At 43.1% G+C, this 13,390-nt stretch overlaps 1 protein-coding gene across 1 annotated transcript in view; it reads right to left on the bottom strand.

The window, feature by feature from the left end:
* Nucleotides 1–3,997: 3,997 nt before the first annotated feature.
* LOC116868158 overlaps nt 3,998–13,390 on the bottom strand; it is a 174,313-nt gene continuing 164,920 nt past the window's right edge. The window contains exons 44-47 of the mRNA XM_032858279.1: nt 12,826–13,035; nt 9,328–9,448; nt 5,875–6,002; nt 3,998–4,184 (exon numbers count right to left, since the gene is read on the bottom strand). Coding sequence (XP_032714170.1) covers nt 4,074–4,184; nt 5,875–6,002; nt 9,328–9,448; nt 12,826–13,035 — 570 coding nt within the window. The 3' untranslated portion in view covers nt 3,998–4,073. The remainder of the gene's footprint in view (nt 4,185–5,874; nt 6,003–9,327; nt 9,449–12,825; nt 13,036–13,390) is intronic.

Raw genomic sequence — 13,390 nt, 5'->3', positions numbered from 1 at the left:
AGGAGGAAGCAGGCTCCCTGCAGAGCAGAGAGCCCGATGCGGGGCTTGATCCCAGGACCCTGGATCATGACCCGAGCTGAAGGCAGAGGCTTTAACCCACTGAGCCACCCAGGCGCCCCTCTTGCGCCCCTTCTATTTAGATCCACTCCTGAGCTCCATGGTGCTGCAGTTGTCCACTTTTGGGTGGATCCAATATATCATGCAGACCTATCTATAAACCAGGTTTAATTTTTTTTTTCTTGGCTAGCTAGTTGTTAGAAACAATCCAGACCAGAGGTATTGATTGAGGAAGAGGCAGCAACAGGCATTGGTGCTGAAAGAGTCTGAGCCACATGTTCACGGAAGCTATTTGTACCTTTCAGACCTGTTCCAGAAAGTTAAGTGTATACTATTTCCATTGATAACAGATTGCTGCTGTGCATGCTCAAGTTTATGACTAGGTAGACTCTCAAACACCCAAATCATGATGTGAAGCTTAGGCTATCTGCTCACCTACCACCCCTTGGTTGGGTAATCGGTCTCTACAAGGCACAGAAGGAGAATAGTTGCCTTCAAAAGAGGGCAGGGATTTGCTGCAGAACCCTAAGGTTTGCCCTGTGTTTCTGCTTGAGAAGGGCTCCATATGTGCCAGGATACTTCTAGAATCACTGGCTCTGCTGGATCATAGGACCTATATGGCAGAGCAGCTTATACTGTAACTCTAGTTCATGACAGAACCTTCTCTTGCTAGGCTCCCCGCTCCAAATTGGTAATCTTACAGATAACTCTAGAGGAGGGTTGAAATAGCCAACTCAAATGTTGCGCATGTTGCCTTCAAATCCAAAAAGGCCTACTGAGCATCATGCCTTTTTTTTCACAGTATATGGTGTAAGCCTAAGCAAACTGCCTTTCTCCTTAGAGGAAGACCCTTAACATGCTCCAAAACCTTGAGCCCCCAGAGACTTCACTGGGGTTAACAGCCCTAAATTTCTGTGGAATTTGTCCTTTACCTTCTAGTTCTTGTATGTCTTACTAAGACACCAAATACTATCTCCTACTCATATCCAATCAGCATGTTGTAAACATAGTGTCTTTTGTAGAATATCATGATGATCAAGCTCTCTACCGACTATATCATGGTAGGGAGTAGAATTGACAAAGCCTTAAAGCAAGACTCCGACAGTATACTGCTGCCCTACCAGGTAAAAGCTAACTGCTCTTCATGGTCCTTACAATTTGTTATGGAGCAAAAGGCGTAACAAATTGGGTCAACAACTGCATAACGAAGGCCAAGAGGATATTCATTTGCCCCAGTAAAGATACTACATCTGAGACAGCAGCTGTGGTTGGAATCACTACCTCGTTAAGATGGGAATCTGATAGTCCCTAGTCATTTTCCAAGATCCACCTGTTCTCTGCACAGGCCAAAGTGGTGATTTAAGTGGCAATGTGATAGGTCTCATCATCCTTGTTTCCTTAACGTTTTGAAGGTGGCATTAATCTCTGCAGTTTCCCCAGGGATATAATTTTGCTTCTAGTTTACTTTCCAGAAAGGGGAAGTTTCAGGGGCTCCCAATGATCTCTTCCTAAAATAACAAGGCTTCAAGTCATGGGTTAAAAACCAGTCGAGGAGTCTTTTCAGTTGTTCGTGATGTCTATTCCAATTATACATTCAGGAAATAACCACATGGTGGGCCCATGGATTGACTAGGTCCACTGTAATCTGAACCTGAGACTCCTGCTACCTCGCTGTAAGCCTTCATTTTGACTGTTGAGCCACTGTGTGCTTTGAGTTCCCAAGAATCAAGATTTTGTTTTTTAGGAAGACTCCACACCCAATGTGGGGTTGGAATCTGGGTGAGAGATTATGACTCTCCTCTATGCTGACTCAAGCCAGGTTTCTGACTACCAGAGTTTCTCCTGTTGTATAGATCAAACAATATTTGAATTGGCTGCCCATGTGATTTCATTTGGGGGTACACACTGACCACCAAAGATCTCTATGTGCCAGGTCTATAATCTGACTACTGACAGGACCCTGCTGCCCCTTATAATAGACATACCTACTTGTCCTTGGCCGTTGTCTTCTGCTATTCTGGGACTGCATCATAACCACTGAAATGAGAGAGCCCATCTCAACAGCAATGAGAAATGACAAAATTGTGATTTCAACTGTCATTGTCATTAGCATTCTGCACAATTAAAAATTGTGCTGGATTTTTTTTTTTTTTAGCAGTATTACCCCTATGACTACAAGAAATAAGAGATTTTTTTGAAGGCTGCTATGGAAGTTCTCTGACTTTCAGACCATTATCCGAGCTGAGAATTAAAGGACCGGAGCTTGTCATTTTCTTCTGTAAGTGCTAAAGTGCATCCAAGAAAGTCCATCCCACACCCCGGTATTTATGGTCATGATTATTGCCATGAGAGTCAGTGTGGTAACAATTTAAGCTCCTGAAGCACATGCTTCAAGTAGGTACTTCATCGAAGTCAACCGTGGGTAGTAACTTGGTTAATTGTCATGCCATTGCATGCAAGGGATTACTAGTCTTCCATTTCTTATTGTCAAGGAGCTCAGCATTGTGTCCACGCCCAAGGGTGCAACCAAGCAAATCCCCAAATCCCATCCTTGTGAGTCTGTCCCCTAAGACCACTCCACTACTGGTATCAGTTCTGTATTATTGAACTGTATCAGTTCTATATTACTCATGGGTCAATTAAAAGATAGAACCCCCACAGTAATCCAACTGTGAGAAAGTTTAATAGAAAGGATTATTAACTATAACAAGGGGTTGACGTAATGGGAGGACTGGCTGGGAAGCAATAAAGAGAGCTCTGAAGAAAACAGGGATAGCAGATATAGTGAGCAGCCACGACCCTCCAGAGCTGACATAAACTGGAGAGGGTGTGACCTCAAAGGCTCACTGGATGGCAGAGAAGTTCACGAAGACTGGGAAGTAGCCCTCAGGAAAGGAGAAGCAGGAGGAGAAAGCCCTTCACAGAAGGCGCCATGCCAGTGGCCCTCCACCAGGAAGCTGCATGCTCCCGTGCGCATTCTCAGACAGAAGCATGTCAACATAGCAGGAACCTGCCAAGAGAAGCACCCCAGAACCTCCTTCTTCAGGATCCCTCCAGTACTCTCTCCTGACAAAGCTTAAAATCTTGCAGTGGGCAAAGAAGAAAGATTTACAGGGTCCATATTAATTAAATTATAGCAGACAAGGATGAATTTAGAGCTGAGAGGCATAAATTGATAACTGGTACCATATTGTCATGTTGTCATGTTGAATTTGTAGCTTTGACATCCAAGTCATCAATCTTCCTCTTGGCTTTTGTTTCTCATGTTCTACTTAAGAAATAAGTGTGTGTGTGTGTGTGTGTGTGTGTGTGTGTGTGTGTGCATATAGATCTTGAATCCATTTGGAATTCATTGTGTATAGTGTAAGGCGATAATTTATTCTACTTGAAATAGACTCAACCTTACCCTTAATTTGAAAAGTTAAACAAATATAATATATAAATATATGTATGTAAATGTTTCTCTTGTTCCATTCATCTACCCATTTATTCCTTTACTCAGGATACATTTTCTTGTCTGAACAAAAAGGCTTGCATTAGGACTTCGCAAAACTCTGAAGAGGGTCTCAGTATTTGTAGGCAGAATCAAAAAACTAGTTAAGAGAGGATGATGTTCTTAAGTGAAACAAATAGAAATGAGTGCTCTGAAATGTATTGAGATTAATCTTCTCTGGTTTTTCACTTACTAAAAATTACTGCTTAGCAGCAATGCACTCTCTCCTGGTTCGCACACCTCATCAGTAATCTGGAACCCACAATGAGAGGCTGTTGATTGACCAAAGCTGAGGCCCAGGTTGTAGAAGTGCAAATCAACTCTTAGTTCCTAAAACCTAGGGCCGAGCCCTACTTCGCCTGGGACATTTCAGATATAATCATCTCAGTCCTTCCACACTGTCTTCATAGTACTGATAATAAAAATTAGATCAAGGTTTCATGGAGGTTAGAATCATTTTTATTCATTCAAATGCTCAAGGAAATAAAATGTGGAAAATGATATATGATTACCAATCAGGTCTTTATGGGATTATGGATGGAGCTGTGTGAACTTGAAAAGCTGAACATTGAACATTTTCTGCCACGTTGGGTAGAAAGACGTTGTCAGTCCTTCTTTCGTGTTTAATAGGTACCTGTAATATAAGGATTAAACAGATATTGGAGATATCATTAAAAGTCACTGTTACTCATGGGACCAAGATCATTCATCCAGTCTGGGGCAGGCCATTTACGGCGCCTTCTTGTACCTGCCACTTGTCATAAAGGGAACTGGTTACGAATTAAATCTATCAACAAAAAGCCATTATCATCTAAAGAAAAAAGATATCCCATACATGGAGTAATCTAAAAATTCCTTAAGAGTTTATCATTTGTGTTAGTGTAGTGTTTTGTTTTTTAGAAAGTCTTGGTGGCCTTACATCCCAGCATGTGTACATTCCTCCTCAGTCTGTATTTATCTGATTTGTCTTATAGGCCTTTCTTAAGAATTCAGAACTTCGATTCAAAGAGGCTCCAATTCTTTTGTGCCTTTCCTGGACCTTAGGCTTTTTGCTTGGGGTTTTTATAGTGTACACAAGTTAATGGGCTACAAAACATTCCCTTATTTATTAGGGTTTGTTTAGACCATCACCCTTTTAAATCTTGTGATACAGTGGCTCTCCTCTGATGCATTTAGTTACTTAAGCAGCCTTCTCAACCATGAGCTGTAATCACCAACTACACCTATAAGAGCAACATTTGCTTTTGGGAGTGAAACGGGGATGGAGTGAATCTTAAAAGCCCTTGTGGTCCCATAAACGCCAACTGAATATTGCTTCTTTTTGGAAAAGGTTTTTGTAGAAACAGACATAGACTAGAATTTCACTTTTTACTGAAAGCTGACTGCACAGAGATTGGTAGGTCAAGCGAATGGCGGGGATTGATAATGTGGTCCTACTTGGTCAAGGACCTTAAATTGATATACCTGATCTGTTTCTTCCCTTTCTGTGTATGACTCCTTAACCGCATGTTCAGAAACACTGCTGGAAATTTCTGATCCGATAACTAGATCATCATCTGCAAAATTATACCCTCATATTTTTCTCTGACAATATGATTAAATCTTTTCCTTTTAATTTTCCTCAAAGCAAGAGGCAGGAATTCTTAAATGGGTTGACATGTAAACTTCTGGAGGGGATTCTAAAAAACAATGGGGCAAAGAGTATAATACTTATCAAAGTAATGCAGAGAAGGCAGTGGAAGAGGGTAAATGTTTTACATAAACCAAAAATGGAAATATTTAAAAAAAAATCTACATATATGTTCTGTACCTTGACCTAATCTGTGTCCCAAGAATTTCTTTGGAGGGTAGATTTCTCATGTTTTTAAAATGACTTCTGAAACTTTCTGCTCTGCCAGGGAACTCAGATAAGAGATCTCATACTGCTAGTTAATTACTGCAGATGACGGAAGGAAAAGAAGAGATTCAGAGACGGAACACGGCAAGGTGTTGATACTGACTTCCACATCCATTTATTTCATTGTAATTGAGTAAGTGCTTTGGGGATGAAATGTTTTGATATTCAGAATTCTGTTACTGAGGAGTAGCATCAGCAAGAAGGTAGAGTGGGAAACCCTGGACCATCCTTTTTCCCAGTCATCGATTCAGAAACAGTTCATGAACAAATTCCCTCTGTGAGAAATCCAGAATTTTATTATTTAGATCCAAGTATCTAGATAAGAGCCTGATATTTTTAATGTACTTTTGAAGTGAACCTAAAACCATAATTTCATATTTACATTTTTCATTGTTTCACATATATAATCAAATTTATCATTACTTACGGTGTCTGGCCTTTGAATCCTCCTTGTCATTTTACTGCTCATAAGATGAGTCCTTAAAAGGTGTTGCTGGGAGTGTCTGGATGATGTGGGAGCAGAACGTAGGGAATACTGAGCCCGAGGTTTAAGGCCTATAATGTTAAAAAATGTTAAATCATATCTCTGGTTGCAGTGTATAGGCCTAGATTTAATCCATAAAATTTTGAGCATAAAATGAACATCTAATCCACTTCATCAGTTCTGAGTGAAGATGACAAAACCCAGATGGAATTTTTTGCCTGAGGGTCACATGACCAAGTGAAAGAGAAGGATATGATGGTTGACTTGGACTATGATGGGTAGAAGTGGACAGACTTAGGGATATTCAAATTAATCAGATTTGGTAATTCACTGGATTTGCAGGGTGACAAGGAATAGCTCCCAGATTTCTGGCTCAAGCAATTGGATAGCTATTCATTTTATTTTATGGTGGATTTTATGATTCTGGCACATATATGATCAATAAATAATGGTCAGTAACAAAATTAGAAGGGTAGATGGGTGGGAAATATGAGTATGTAGAAAGAAAGCAGATAAAGATTAGAACAAGGCCCCTGTAGTAGTGAAAAAGTAGAACTAAATGGGATCCCATGCGTTGGGATAGGCCCCCGGGAAGGGGCAGCTTTTCCGTTTTACCAGGAGGGACCAAGAAGCAGCTGAGTGCTAATGTAGGGGGGCTGGGCTCAAGTTATAGAGGGGTTTCCCCTTGGATGACTTTTAACTGCTCTGTGAAACTGGAGGTGACGTGTTGGCTGGGGAGGAGGACAGTGTTGGAAGGTGTGAAGAAGCCAGAAAGATTTAAAATAGTTGCTGGGAAAAGGAGAGAGTGAGCTGACCCCATTCTCAGCTGCAAGGGAGGGACATGTGAGCTGGTCCTAAAACCACTGAGAACCTTAGGCTCTGGCTTTAGTGATTGGCTCAAACCCGGACACGTGACCCGAGTCGACCCAGTCTGAGGCTGATTCTTCTCAATTGTCCATCTCCAGACTGACTCCTGCCCCTCGAGCTGGAACAGAGAGGAAGCTACAGTGGTGGCTGCCATCTTGCTTCCCAAGGGTCTCCACTTACTCTCCGCTCGCAGCATTCTCAGAGCCCAGCAACAGCGAGAGAGAAATTGGTGCTCGTGAAAAACATCAAAGCTGGATCAGGAGAACTTAAGGCAGTCTGCCTCTGAACATTTCACAGTTTTGTCAGCCAAGTGATTTCATTTTTTCCCCCTTAAGTATTTTAAGAACAGCTGCACTAGAATATATTATAGTTTCTCAGGAGTTGCAAGATCCTAAGGGGAATCCATGCTAATGCCAAGTAGAGAGAGCCGGCCCCCTAACTCTGCCTTGGCCTCCGGTGCCTCTGATGTGGGGAGCAAGGTGACTGCTGCTACCACAGCTACAGGAAGGAGAGACCTTGGTCACCTCCGGTTTTCAACTGGACAACAGCTGGGAAGGGAGTGGGAATGGCTGACTTTTGGCACTAATGGTACAGGAGGTGCCTGGCTGTCCCCTTGGAGGCTGGGTAATAAATAGGGTAATAATGGGTAATAAATAGACAGGTATGACCCAGTCCCTCCTCCCCCAATGAATCTACATGTAGGGAGCCCTCCACAAAGCTCGTCCTGTCACTAAGAGGGGACAGATGAGGGCTGAGGTTTAGGAATAACTTTTACATCTGTTTCCAGGGAAAGGCTTATCTTTTACTCCTGCCACATCCCCAGTTCCGGGAATTAGGGTTCTGCCCCCCTACCCATCTTGTGCCTCACTCTGTTTCTCCTTCCTAAATGTGCAGCTGTTGGAGGACATGGATGGCAGTTTGAAAGGACACTTTAACCCAGAAAGAGATTTAAAAGATGCTTGGCTGGGGTACCTGGCTGGCTTAGCTGGTAGAGTGTCTGACTCTTGATCTCAGGGTGGTGAGTTCAAGCCCCACCATGGGTGCAGAGCTTACTTATTAAAAAAAAAAAGAAGAAGAAGAAAGAAGAAGAAAGAAGAAGAAGAAGATGGTTGGATGGAGGCAGAGGGGCAAGGGAGAGACAGAAAAATCCTAGGGAATGTGGAGAAGGAGAGTGCAAGGTACAGAATGCTCAGGGTCAGTGGTCAAAATAGGGCCTTGGATATGTGTATGTTCTTTCTCTTCAGACAGGCCAACTGAGGTGAGGAAAATCAGACCTGCTCTCAGGTCCCAGGCAGCAGGCATAGAGGCAGGAAGGAGGGCCCTGGGCTTTATAGCTGAGCCCAGCCTTGGTCTTTTTTTTTTTTTTTTTAAGATTTTATTTACTTATTTGAGAGAGAGAGAGACAGAAAGAGTGTGAGTGGAAGGAGGAGCAGAGGGAGAGAGAGAGGGAGAGAGAGAGAGAGACTGTCAAGCAAACTCCATGCTAAGCGTGGAGCCTGACATGGGGCTTGATCCCAAGACCCTGTGATCATGACCTGAACCCAAATCAGACATGGACACTTAACTGAGTCACCCAGGTGCCCCACCAGCCCTGCTCTTAGTAAACCCAGAGTCACTCCACCTTTGTCTACTTGATCTTTGATGCCAATCTTTCTGTTTCTGAAAGGCTCTGTTTTCTTATATATTCACCTAGTAAATAGCCAAAAGCAAACATAAAGGACACACACGTATGAAAGTATAGGAACCAAGATTTGTACAGTTAGTTAGTGCCTCTGTACTACGTGGCAGATGTGCTTTATTTTGTTTAATCCTCAGAATACCCTTTTGAGGGGATATTCCCATTTTACAGACAGGCTAACCTGAGGTCACATAGCGAGCAGTGACTGAGCCAGGATTTGAACCAAAGCGCACACACCCAACCACCAGGCTCCACCAGAAGAGAAAAGCAGAGACTTGGCTGATCTTAACAATAAGTCAGTTGTGGTTATTGATATTTGATGACATTTTTGATAGAAGAACTTAGAATTTATTTTGTCCTCAACTTACAGGGGAGGAAGCTAGTTTAGAGACATCCCGGGTTTGGCCTCTGTTCCACGCTTCTTGCTAGCTGTACTGCCCAGAGGGCGGTGTTGATTGCCACTTCCAGAGGGCTCTTCAAGCCTCCAGCACCCAAGAATCATAATACACTTTCTAAATAACATCTGAGATATAGATGTGGTCATTGATGTTCCAAGGGATTAAGACAGTGAAGTACCCAGTGTTCTTTAAGTGGTATATTACAAGCCAGTTTTTATGACTAAAACATTTTAGTATAGGACATAAATACTCTAAGGTAAACTAAAGTAGAAAGTTATGGCTGCAAATCACAATTAAGTTTCATTCATTCATGTATCGTTCATTCATTCAACAGCCATCACAGAGCCCCCAGTCAATAACCACCGGGTTGTTACGGCTAGTCCCTGAGATCCTCCTCAGTTCAGACCCCAGAGCCTGGGAGTTTGTGCTAGCCAGAGCAGGGGACCTGCTTACCGCCTGGTGAGCTCATCCGGACAGACGATTGCTCAGCGTCACTAAGCTGACTTTGTAGCTCTTGTACGCGCTGGAAAGCATCCAGCTTCACACTCCGCTCCTGGGCAAGCCGGCTTCTCATCTGAGGGGAAAAGTGCTTAGGAAGCAGAGATGCTTCCTGGTGCCTACTTTAGTTCCTAGGGTTCCTTGGAGAGTGTAGGTCCAGGCTGCCCCAGAAATACAAGTCCTCATGCATTCCTGGTCAGGCTGAACTCAGCCTTCTGAGGAGAGCTCCAAGAAGGCCAGAACTCAACCAAAGAGGAGCAGAGGCAGCGCTTAGAACTTTTATTGCCTTATCATAGCCAGGAGTTTACTCACGACATTTTTATCTTTTATGTTTATTTCACCAGAGTGGAGGGGAGGATAGGAAATGGAAGGTTCCAGTTCACAGAGGGCCTTGTGGGTCAAAGCCATGAAACTACCACAGGAATGGGAGGGAGCCCCTGGACAATTTCAAGCAGAGGAAAGACCCAATCTCTTTCCCAGATCTCTGTTTGGCTCAACTCATCATTGGCAGGGATGCCCTGAGCACCATCCCCCACACCTTATATGAGGCCCCTAGCAAGAGATGACCTCCGTATTTACTCATGTGGCCCTCTGCTCCCACAGCTTACGCCTAGTCCCCCAGCCAGAGAGTGGCTGGGTCCAAAGTGCCTCATCTGCAGAGATCACAGGTATTTTTTTAACTTATTTTTATTTATATAAATATAATTTTATATAGGTTATAAAAAGTAATTTAATTATAAAAATTATCTAAGAGTATAAAAAGTAATATAATTATAATTACATTAAAAATTATAAAGTACAAAAAAGCAATAATCATATAATGGATTGAATAGTGTCCCCTGGCCCCCCAAAAAATTCATGTTTGCCTAGAACCTCAAAAGGTGACCTTACTTGGAAATAGTCTTTGCAGATGTAATTAAATCATGAAGAAGCCATACTGGATTAAGAGTGGGCCTTACATACAATTACTGATGCCTTCCTAAGAAGAGGAAAGGGCTCAGACACACAGAGGGACACATACAGAGAAGGCGATCGGATGAGGAAGGCAGAGATCGGAGTGATGTAGTTACAAGCCAAAGGAATGTCAAGGACTACAGGCAGCCACCACAAGCTAGGAGAGAGGCAGCCCTCAGGAGGAGCCCACATCTTGATTTCAGGCTTCTGGCCTCCTGAACTCTGAGAGCATACATTTCACTTGTATTAAGCCATCTAGTTTGTGGTAATTTGTTACAACAGCCCCAGCAAACCAATCCACGTGCTACTCTCAAAACTTCAGCCACACATGTTTTAAATCCTACTCTCGTCTGCATGGACCCAATGAGAAGGCCTGTGAACTCTTGAAGCTGTGACCACAGGCTCATCTTACAAATGTTAAGGAGCAGTTTCTTGTGTGTGTGTGTGCAGAATACTCTCAAGTGTAATGTGACTTTCAGTTAAAGATCAGATCCCCAGAGTTAGGAACACTTCCTAATGCGAATTAGCCCCAAGGTCCCTGTAGGTACTATAAGGATTGGTGTAAGCTCCTTAGCCCTCATGGGTAGGAACCAAGAAAAACATATCAAGACTCCCTAGGCCAGGTTGGGGCTAAGTCAACTGGAAAAATATTAGCAAAGGAAAGAAACGTGCTTAGGAAGGACCTTGTGTTGTGTTAGGATCTTAAAGAAACCCCACCCCACTTCACAGAGATAGGTACAGTGATTTGCCCAAAATCCACAAGCTATTAGAGGCAGAGACAGGATGTGAATCCAGGTCAATCTGTTTCCAAAATTGTCCACCTTCATTCAGATTCCCAGTAAAAAGACATACAGCCAATATTAATCAAGAGCTGTGTGTCAGTTTCAATTCTAAGTGCTTCATTGGAACTATCTGGTTCAATCCTCCTAAAAATCCCATGAATTGAGTATATTGTTCTCCACTGTACTGATGAGAAGACTGAAACAAGAGAGAGACCACAACCTAGCCCAAGGTCATGCAGTGGAGATCTGGCCCAAGGTCATGCAGTAGAGGGCCCCAGGGCGTGAGTCAGGAAATCTGACTCTAGGGCCTCCACTCTAAATGGTCTCCACAGGAGCAGGAGGTAGGCAAGGATAATCATGCTCTCCAAGGCCAGATGATCAAAATCTGCCCTTGGAATTGGAGGTTGGAGAAGGATTAATGAGGTCACTGTGGGTCATAGGGGCTCTTGCTGGCTGAGGATGGATTGCTAGTTGGTGGTGAGCAGGACAGTAAGCCTGGGGCACGAGCTGTGCCCCAGGCTTACTGGGGTAGGGGAGTAATTTAGATTTTTACATGCATATACTAAAAAGATGTCTTTGTTGAGAGAAGCCTCAAAATATTTGTCTTGACTATTTTTAGAATCTAGACAAAAATTATTTAAGTAGAGAGGACTTTGAGAAACTAACACCTTATCTATTTTTAACTAGGCACAGGGCTCAAACTCATGACCCTGAGATAAAGATCAGGATTGAGATCCAGTAGGACATATAACTGATTGAGTCACCCAAAGGGCCCTAATGCCTTATTATTGGGTGGTTTTTAGAAAGGCATGATTTGAAGGATGAATATGTGACACCAAATTTTTCTTAAGGATTCAAATCACAGTTTAGATTTCACAAAATAAATGTGAAATTCTAATTCTCTTATTCTAAAGCTACCCATTTTTCTCTCCATTCCTCCACAAATATTTTCTCTAGCATTGCCTCAATTTAATTTTGGTCCTTTTTTTTTTTTATTTTTGTCATTTATTTTTGTAGACTTCTCATTGATCTCCTCCTTGAGCACTTGAAACACTTGGCCAATAATCTAATTTAACTTTCCAACTTCGGTTTCCTAATATCTCTGGTGAATTAAGTGATTTATTCCTTCAGTGAATGTATAAGACATGCCTGTTCTGGAAGGTGCTACTTCTTCTGCATTTTGTATTGGATTACATTCTGTGGTCTCCTTTGTTAGAACTTGCATTAATCCATGTCTACGTCTGCTGTTTCTTCCTTTTTTTTTTTTTTTTTAACTGTAGGGCTCTATTTAACAAAAATAGATTGTGTCTGGAAATCACATTTGCCTTTCCTTTTTGTCTCTGAGATTCCAGAAACACCTTGAATAAAATCCTCTTCTAATAGCTTCCATAATACTTGTTGCTTTTCCAGAATACCATTGGAATTTTCTAAAGGATCCCTAGTTCAAAAATTATAGTCCAGTGGAAACATGTTTGTCATGTGGGTTATAAAGGCACCAAGATTCTGGGCCTCGGGGCAGTGAAGCCATCATCCTCTCACCATTAGCAACCTGAGCATCACCTCAGCGTGGGCAGAAGTATTCCCATTATCCTGGTGGGCCTAGAAATGACAAAGGTGGGGGACACCAGAGGCATGGAAAATTCCAGAAGAAGGCCCCAGCTCTGGCTGGTGCATCCCGCTTGGCTTCCGAGGGGCTGCTCCCTCTCTCTGGAGTTACCTGTTGGAGTTCTCTCTGACTTCTCTTCTGCTGAAGCTGGCCCAGCCTGGAAGCCCTCTCAGCCACTTCTGTCAGGAGCTGCAGGTGCTGTTCCTTTTTCTCCACGTCTTCCAGGAGCTTCTCCATGCTGGAGGTTTTCATCAGATCCATCTGTTGCCAGTGGCGAGCCTCCTGGGTCAACTTGTGTTGCAGCTCTCTCAGCAGTTGAGCCTGTGGCAGGAAAGGGGCAAAGAAATTGAAGAAGGCGCAGTATTTCCTTTCAGCAAAAGGCCTGGAAGGAGAAGTTGCCCAACGGGATAACCATCCCCTCCCAAGGGGTATCCCCCAAGGGCAAGACCCTGTGGTGAGCTCCTGGGCTCAGGGTCAAGGAGCCCGGCCGTTTGGTTCTGGGCTACTAGCTGACAACAAGACTACCAGCATCTAGGCCACCTTGGCATTTACTGTAAGCCCTGAGGCAATAGTCAGGGAGACAACAAAAGGAACAAACCAGAAAAGCCAGCCAAGTGGTAATGCCACTGTACAGCAATACCAGTCAAACAGTTCCAACTTTCAGTGCCCAAATGTG

Source organism: Lontra canadensis, unplaced genomic scaffold (assembly GCF_010015895.1).
Source record: "Lontra canadensis isolate GAN:19392208 unplaced genomic scaffold, GSC_riverotter_1.0 scaffold14, whole genome shotgun sequence".
NCBI classification, from domain to species: Eukaryota; Metazoa; Chordata; class Mammalia; order Carnivora; family Mustelidae; genus Lontra; species Lontra canadensis.
The sequence above is the reverse complement of the archived record's forward strand: the minus strand, read 5'-3'. Positions and strand labels throughout refer to the sequence as shown.